The sequence below is a fragment of the Silene latifolia genome, chromosome 11 (genome assembly GCF_048544455.1).
Source record: "Silene latifolia isolate original U9 population chromosome 11, ASM4854445v1, whole genome shotgun sequence".
Lineage (NCBI taxonomy): Eukaryota > Viridiplantae > Streptophyta > Magnoliopsida > Caryophyllales > Caryophyllaceae > Silene > Silene latifolia.
Genome location: NC_133536.1, coordinates 115,592,318 through 115,602,173, shown reverse-complemented (window position 1 = coordinate 115,602,173; position 9,856 = coordinate 115,592,318). Strand labels below are relative to the sequence as shown.

General features: G+C 33.4%; 1 protein-coding gene across 1 annotated transcript; it reads left to right on the top strand.

The window, feature by feature from the left end:
• The first annotated feature begins 446 nt into the window (after positions 1-446).
• Positions 447-776, top strand: LOC141613840 (uncharacterized). The gene has a single exon (XM_074432583.1). The coding sequence runs from the start codon at positions 447-449 to the stop codon at positions 774-776; it is 330 nt and encodes a 109-aa protein (XP_074288684.1).
• Positions 777-9,856: the final 9,080 nt, after the last annotated feature.

Below are 9,856 nucleotides of genomic sequence, written 5' to 3'. Positions count from 1 at the left end.
GATTGGGGGTCTTGCTTCTACTTGAGAAATCTGTTCGCGACGTTATTATTTTGTGGCACTTTGTCTATGCCGAGCAGAGTCTGGGACGAAACTTGGCAACTGCTATCCGACGACATCCTTCATAGGCAACGCACTGTTCTTAACAATCAAGGTGTGTCTTTACTTAATAGTAAACATTTATTGTTGCAGTATATAAAATCACATAGATAATATTGCGACTTTTTTAACCACAGATTTACAGCTTACCGATGAAGAGTTGCAAAATTATGCACTTATTGATATTGAAAATTCTCTTCAAATAAATGGTAGTTCACTTCGTCGATTTGAGGGAATGTCGTTCCCAGACATGTCTGCAACGGCACATCATCGAAATAGTTTAGTCATGGATGCAATTGTCGTACGATAGACAGTCCTTGAGTGAAGAACATGAGATTCAGCTATCTTCAATGACTGACGAACAGAGGTTGGTGTATAATGAAGTTATGGAAGCTGCTTTAAATAAAAAAGGAGGGGTGTTCGTCGTTTATGGATATGGTGGAACTGGGAAAACGTTCCTTTGGACCGCTTTGTGTGCCGGTTTCAGAAGTAAGGGCGATATTGTTGTGGCTATTGCGTCAAGTGGAATTGCAGCAACTTTGATACCGGGTGGTGTAACAGCTCATTCCAAGTTTGGAATTTCCGTTAATGTAACGGAGGACTCCATCTGCTCTCGAATTAAGCCCGACAGTGATTTAGCTGAACTTTTGATACGTCCTAAACTCATAATATGGGTGTAAGGTTTATATACCTATTATTAGACTCCTCTAATGGTGAACTAATTAACTTCTTAAATATTTGTTCTTTAGATCTAGTGCATGCATAACAAAATAAAAGATTTATAAGAAAACAATGTCCCTTACATTGTAAATTTCGGATTTATGGGCAAAAGTAAGGTCTCCTACCTTCACTTGTTCTTGAGCTATGATGAGTAATAGGATGATCCTCCAAAGACTTCAAGTATAGAAGCCACTCCTCTTGATTGCACCCAAGATTATCCCTTATCTCTACTAAATAATATGTGCTAGATATTTGTTTAGTAGTTTACCTTAAAATTGATTACTAACACTCATATATTACACTAATAATATTAGTAATCTTGTTGATCAAATTAGATCATCATTTCTCAAGTTTTAGAGAAAGATGAAGTAAGAAATATGTGAGAGGTAAGCATTTTGCATGTGAATGAATAATGGTAGTGTAGTATCTGTAATAAGAGAACAAAACTCTCTTAAAAGAGAGTAGTGCAACCGGTGGGAACAAGAGAAAAGAGCCAAAATTGGCATCTTGCTTTTCACTTTTACTCTTTACCATGCAATAGGTATGTAAGCTAGTTTTTTCTAGCCATGATGATGTCTAATTTTACTAATAAAATAACATCATCCCAACACCCTACACTACCAATATTTCGGTCCATTTAACATAAAATGGACTACCACTTTATTTTGTCAATTTGTCATTTGTCACACAATATGTCACATGTAGTATGTTACATGTTATTAATTAATTTAATGCATATTTATCACATAAATATCATTTTTATAAATTAATTAAATTACATTCAACAAATTGACTAGTGATACTTGATCACATAAATAAAATGGGTCTTATAATTCACAACATCTTGTAATTATAATCAACCATTCATTCTTATCTCTATTGTTTCTCAAACAATAAACAATTTTAGTAATAAAGCATTTTTATTACTAAAATAAATCTTATTTAATCCCATTACAATAAGATAAATATATTCTCTCTCACAAATGAATTGTTCAATTTTAAGGAATTGATCAACTTGTATCGTCATACAATTAATCAACTTTACATATAAGGGCATCATCCTTTAGGTGTGACCTTAAGGGATCAACTGACCACCTGTTGGAATATGTGTCCTCCGACAATAATGCGATCACGACTGTTGATCATGATGATCACATGTTTAAATCTCATTGTAAAGAATACAATTGGGAAGTAATTTTGTTCTCAAATCTGGTCAACATATATCGGTAATGATTGGTGACTAGAGTTTGACATTACTTGTCGTCTGCGACGGTGGTGATCAGTTGACCCCCTAGGTCATACCTATAGGGCAACACTCTTAATTGATTATTTAATTAATCGTATAATGTTACGAGTTAATTAAATTATTTGAAAATTGACGGACGATTTTGGAAGTAAAATTTACGTATCACATTAAAATGTGATTAAATGAGATACGGTCTGAGTAATTGAATTGTATCATTACTCGTATGAAATTATTGTTTAAAGAAACAAATGAAATTGAATGAATTATTATAAATACAATCTGTTGTGATTTATAAATGGTAAAATATTTTGGTACAAGTAATTATGAAATTACTAAGTCGATTTTTGTATATGACGTATTTTTATTAATACGTTGATTTTTAATATGTTAAAAATACATAACAAATTTATGTCACATATGACATGTGACATATTGACAATTGACAAAAATAATATGGAATCCATATTATCAAGTGTGCCGAAAATTAGAGGAGTTTTAAGCTAATTATATGTTGATTATAATTAGTGGAGGGCATGATGATTACCCTAGTCACTAGCCATGCAACTCTATTGTTTATTGTGAAGAACAATTTTTCCATGCATTGGCTCCCCTCCCACTCCCTTTTGTCCGGTTTTTAAGAAGGGAAAAACAATTGGTTTTTCTCTTAATTTTTACCTCATATACAATAATGTAATTGTATTATTCATTCACTACTTCACTCATCCAAAATAAGATTTTTAGAGAGATAAAAAGCTCTCTTCTTCTCCCTCCATAAAACCGAAAATATTAAGTGTGTTGTAATATTTTTGGGTCATTTTTCTACTAGATTAATATTATACTAGTTCATGTAATATTAATTTGATTAAGGGTAAGCTTTGGGTATAAATCGTAAGGAGAGGTCCTATACTTGGATCTTGGTTCTTCCATTATAGGAAAGCACAAGAACAAAAGAAAAGGAGATTTCTTTTGTGCCCATAAAACCGAAATCACCAATGTAAGAACATGATTTCTCCTCTATTTTTATCATTTGTTTGCATGCATAAAATCCATATTTAATTTTATGACAAATTAATTTATAACATATATGAATATGTTTATGTATAAAGATCTACATTTCCTTCAATCGGTATCAAGAGCCATGGTTGTTTGCATGCAAATCGGTTAAAAGTTTTTCCGAGTTATAAGAATAACATATAAAACTTGTAAAATTTGTGCTATTATGATATATCACGAAATTAATCCATGCATGTTAATATTTCTGGTCCTAAAATGTTTTAGGATATTTTGGTTAATTTTACGGATTTTTATTGTTCAAATTATACATTAATGGCATTTAAATATGATTTTATGAGTAAAAATGTCATTTTCGGTCTAAGATTAGCTATACTTCGAATTTTGAGTTGATTTTTGGATATGTTGTCACATATATTATTTTGAGATAACCTGTAAATTTTCATAATTTTTGGACTTGTTATGCTCGAAAAATGGATTTTTCATTATTAAATTCGGATTTAAGTGAAAAATAGGTTAATATGAGTTAAATTTCGAATCTGGTCATAGAAAATTAATATGTTGTCACATGCAATTTTACAAGATGTGTGTAAAATAATTGGCTATAAAGAAGTCTTTTGCATGATTTATGGATTTTTGAAGAAAAATAGCATAAATAGTGACATTATTAGTGTAAAATTAATAAAACATAATCCATGTTTTTATGATTATTTTATTAAAAATCGATAAACCGCAACATTGTTTTTCCGGAAATATTTCGAAATTTTTAACCTAAGTTTTTGAATATTATGAGTGTAATGGTATTTTTCCAGAATGTTCATAAGTTTAAATTTCAAATTTTGAATTTATTTGAAATTTTGTGATTTATTTGAAGTTTATAGCTTATTTTTGTAATTTTTGGTCCATTAATGAACAATTTTGTAAATATGGGTTAATTATGGTCAAATTATTAGTGAAAACTAAATTTTGAGTCCTAAGAGGTTAGGGTAATTAACTTATGCATAAATATGAATTTATGTATTTTTGTGATTGTAAAATGTTGAAATCACGCAAACCCGTAAAAACCGAGTAATATACGATATTGGCTAATTAAACGCGATTTAGCATAAAATTGAGCATGTTCATACATATTATAATGCTGCATTTTTCTTTATGATTGTCATAATTTTAATTTATGTAATTTTGAATTATATAATTTTACTTAGTATGGCCTTAGATTTTAATTGGTATTTCCCGAAATGTATGGGAATATCGATTCGGTTGTAATTTTATTGTGATCTCGTATCACCGTTTTGTAATTTAATAGATTTATTTTATTTTAGTTACAAATGTATAATAGGAAATTATGTAATTTATTATGTAATTTTATTTATCTCGGAGTTCCCAAACACGGATTTCTTCAAGAATGGCGATACATAAAGACGGTGTTACCTCGAGATGCGTGCCACAACCGAAGTTCAAGCGACCAATGGAGTTGGTTTCCGAATATGTAATAGTTAAATAGTTTTTCTATTTTAGGAAAGGCCATACTAGGATTTATATATCTTTATGCTTGCATTTTATTTTATGTCGCATGCATCGCTAAATCGCCATAACTAAAACATGCATCATCCTTTTTATCGAGTTTATCGACCGTGTCAATTAGAATTATCGTAGTTCACTGCTTTAGTTCACTTAAAACGTGATAGATAATAAATTGACATGACCTCTCGCTAAAAGAATTAATTGAGACATAGCCTTACCAAATAGTAGAAACCATGAAAACCTATTTCGCGAGGGAGTGCACTCGGCCCTACCGGGGTACAAACCTTGTTACGTAGGGGAAGTGGGTGATGAGTGTTAATCCACCGAGTTCATGTTAATGAGGGTTTCATCGGCCATACCGTGCCCAAGTTGATGTGGATTTGGATCATGGACACATTTATTCGAAATTTGGATTGAGCTCAACGGAAGTATTCGCGACCGTAGTTGCATGTGTTCCGGGCTATAGATAATTATTAGAGTAATTTTTATCGACCAAGAGTTCTAAAAGTAGAATCGATTAAAACGTTAATCCACCGAGTTATATTGATAAAGGTTTCATCGGCCATACCGTGCCTAAGTCGATATGAATTTGGGTCTTGGAATCATTTATCTAGTTGGGTAGAGGTCACTAGAAAAATGCATAAAACTTGTTTAAATCATACATTTTTACGAGTATTATTATTAAAACGACATTTGTTTTACTCCTTATATTTTGTTTTGTAGACCACTTCTTTTCCATAACAAATGGCAACACCAACACCAATCCTAATGCCACACCTCTCGCTAGTTCATCTTGGCTCCGATCCTTTATGGATCGATGTAAACTTGAAAAGAATGGGTCAAATTTCTCCGATTGAGATGCCCAACTCAAACTAGCCGCCGAAGGTGACGACAAGCTTCGTTACCTTACCGAGGCCTCTCCACCCAAACCCTCCACTAGGTCCACCGCGGCCACTAGGGAAGCATATGAGGCTTACCAAAAGGAGTCCGCCGCAATGAAAAATGTCTTGATATTTGCGATGGAGGCGGACCTCCAAAGGAGAGCCTTTAAAATGGGCAATGCTAATGAGATTTACTCCAAACTTGTGACCATATTTTCACAAACTCCGCGGATCGTCCAATATGAGGCGGCCGCGGCATTCTTTGATCTCGACTTCAAAGAGGGCCAAAAGGTTAGCCCTCATGTGCTCAAACTATTGGAGCTTGTCGAGACCTTGAAAATTCAAAAGGTTGAAATCCCCAAAGAACTCATTGTAGATAGGATTCTACACTCCTTGTCTAAAGTGAAAGCGTATGTTCAATTCCGGGTGAATTTTAACATGCAAGACAAGGATGTGTCTCTTGAGGAGTTGCACAAGTTACTTGTGTAAGCCGAGAGGGACATGGGGTTAAATGTGAACCCTCCCAAGGATGTGCTTAACATAAGCACTAAGAGTAAGGGGAAATTCAAGAAGAATGGGAGAAAGGGCAAGAAGCTAGCTCCCACATTCACCAAAGCTAAGCCTAATGAAGCTAGCACCTCAAAGATCAAGAAGGGTCCTCTTGATAAATGTCATTATTGTAATGGTATGGGACATTGGAAAAGAAATTGTTCCAAATATCTTGGTGATATCAAGGCTGGAAAGATTACTCCAGTAGGTAAATGACTATCCTTCTTTTTATGTTTCTAATTCAACTATGGTATTATGATGCAAAGTTGTGATAATGTATCTCCCTTTTTATTGTAAATAGGGCCTCCACCAAGCAAAGACAAGGGAATGGAAAAGCAAGCATAAGAAACCATCAAGAAGCTAGGGATAGCTTTCATGGAGTTTGCTTTTCATTGTCTTACTTTAATTTATGTTTTGGATTTTAGAACTTTAAGTTTCCGAGTTCGACATGGAAAAGTATTATGGATAATGGGTTGTATTTTGGATAATGGTGACTTGGTTTGCAACCCAAGTCACCCGTTTTATCATTTATCCTTTTATGTTCTAAAATTCATCTTTAAATGCTTGCTCTTAGAAACATAAGATCTTTCGCTTAAAGTGATCTAATAGACAAATATAATGACGGGTTTCATTATATGTCCACATGCTTAAGGCTTTTGTATGATCATTCATAAAGCTATTTTGAGTCTATGAACTCTCTTAAAGGAATGTCAATCACCAAGTACACATATGAAATCTAAAACTATTAGTCAACCTATGAGGTAGTTCTCCTTATACTTCAACATCATTAATTTGTGTCTCATATGCTATCTTTGAATCTATAGTGTATTTATTCTAAAGATAAAGTGGGAGAAAAATGAGGACACAACACACAAGGCAAGATAAAATTGTGTACTTGTGTAAATGAAGATCTACGCAAGAGAGAATGATTTGAATGAAGGTATATCTATTTACATAGTATACCGAATAGATGAGATCTATGGTCTCAAGTTAGTTCTATATGACTAAAGAGACCAAGTGAAGTAATCATAAGAGTATATTCTCAAGATAACTACACGAGGAGACCAAAAGAAAGTTTTGGAAGAAAAATGACTAATGTAAAGTCTTAACAAGTTTTTGACTAAGTTTATGAAATATTTGACCAATATTTTCAACCTTGAGATTTACTTAAGAGCCTAAATGAATCATAGTAACATACTAGTTATGATCGAGTTGCAAAGATTGATATACCCATATCTTCAATGGCCAAAGTTTTAACCACACAAATGTCATTGCTTAACCTCATTATGAAATGGTTAAACCTCCTTCCAAAAGGGTATTTGCGAAGGACGTATTCTGGATATTATTTATGTTTGAATAATGACATTGCTACACATCATTATGACGTAAGTGTGTTGGAAATTTAAAAATATCTTTCCGTAAGGTTAAGATGAGACCACTTCAAAATAGGTATTTTGAAAGGATATGATGGGAACATATATGGTTTCATCCTAATAACCTGGCAATGCAATTTACATTTCAATTCTTGATAAATTTCGATTGAGAAGTCAATTTCGAAATGTATAAAATTGAGTGGGAGTTTAGAAATTATCATGTGAAGACATGGAATTTAGTGGGAGCTATCATCCTTGAATGTATAAAACTCATTACTCATTAAGGAATGACGAGCTAATATCTTCTTCACAAAGAAGCATTTGAGTTTTCAATTCTGGATGAACATGGACTATGATGAATCCAATTACATTGAGAGATATTGGATTTGTATTATGATATACTCATTGTATCAACATACACATAGGTTATTCATATGAATGAAAATGGGATTACCATTAGCAGTCATGGTAGTTCATTGAACCTAAAAACGGTTGGTCTCATGATTATTAGCTACTAATGTTTCCGCCATTAGAATAATCACGCACATGTCCAATTATGAATCATATGCATAAGAGCATGATGATTGATTGGTAAGCCATAATAGAAACGTCATGAATTCTCAAGTAGAATCCGATGAGCGATTTCGGTGTTTGACGGAATACTCCATTATGTGATAAGAGGTTGCACATATTATAGAAAGTTCGAGCACATGTAAGGATTTATGAGAATCCCAAATCTTTCAAGCCTAGAAAGAGAAATAAGAAGTTTTGGAAAGATGCTTGGTCGAATAAGAAGTTATTCAAAAATAATCTTTCCTAGTTAAGCTAGGACTTGTGAGAAGTGCTAAGCTGGTAATCTTGGCAAATTGTTACAAGATTCTACAAAACATATACCTAGTGCATTGTGTGTGGATGGAATACTTGATCAGTACAAGTTATATCATTCATCACAAATTCGTTCGTTATGTGATAGTCGATAAGAAAGTTCTTTCAAGTTAAAGAACCGAAACCAAGGTCGGGAACCTTGATGTGTACTTGGTAAGATTCATGCTATAAGAGAGAACATGAATGTAAAGAAAATTGCAAGTGTAAGAAGTTTGAACAAATGGACACATGGCATGTTAAACTTCTATTGCAATTAATAAGTGTTTACACTTACGATATACATCACAAGGTTGTAATATGATATTAACTACCCGAGTGTGATGTCGACATTTGTCGTTTGAGTTATTATTAACTCACCTTGTACTTTGTTGTATCCAAACGGGTTGTGGAGACAATTGAACCCCGTTAAAGTGAACACGAATTAACATTGTATTTGCCCATAGTTACTTGTATGAAGTGACGTCTCGAAGTGACTAAAGTGTGATGCGATTGATGGCAAGTTCAAGTGCCATAGAGTCATGTGAGATGACTAGTCGATCACATAGGCAGACTGTTAGGAACATTTTGTCGGGCCTAATGACCGCTTATAGAGTTCTGGCAAATTTATATAGCCTGGTCGTTGCGAGAGCTACTATAGTATTCAAATGAGTCGATTCTTTTGACTAAAGACTATTCACCTAAGATGGCACAGTTTCAGATTAACTTTGATTTGTGTTACTACGACCTTCGTAAATGGGGTCAAATGGGCATATTTTGGGTTATGATGGCTGTGGCTAGTCGAAGGGAATGAGTGCGATAGGAATTGTCCACCCCTAGTCAGGGTTATAACAATATCTCAGGGCCACTCGAGGAGTAATGAACTGGAAATGCGTGGCCACGCTCGGAAACCACTCTCGATATGATCACTTGCAAGTACGACCTGAAAGACACCTTGCATTGAGTGGGAGATAGTAATAGGACAAGAGAATTGGTGACGCACACTTGTCGAGGACAATTGGGAGATTGTTGGAATATGTGTCCTCCGACAATAATGCGATCACGACTGTTGATCATGATGATCACATGTTTAAATCTCATTGTAAAGAATACAATTGGGAAGTAATTTTGTTATCACAATCGGTCAACATATATCAAGAATGATTGGCTGACTAGAGTTTGACATTACTGTCGACGGTGGTGATCAGTTGACCCCCTAGGTCATACCTATAGGGCAACACTCTTAATTGATTATTTAATTAATCGTATAATGTTACGAGTTAATTAAATTATTTGAAAGTTGACGGACGATTTTGGAAGTAAAATTTACGTATCACATTAAAATGTGATTAAATGAGATACGGTCTGAGTAATTGAATTGTATCATTACTCGGATGAAATTATTGTTTAAAGAAACAAATGAAATTGAATGAATTAATATAAATACAATCTGTTGTGATTTATAAATGGTAAAATATTTTGGTACAAGTAATTATGAAATTACTAAGTCGATTTTTGTATATGACGTATTTTTATTAATACGTTGATTTTTAATATGTTAAAAATACATAACAAATTTATGTCACATATGACAT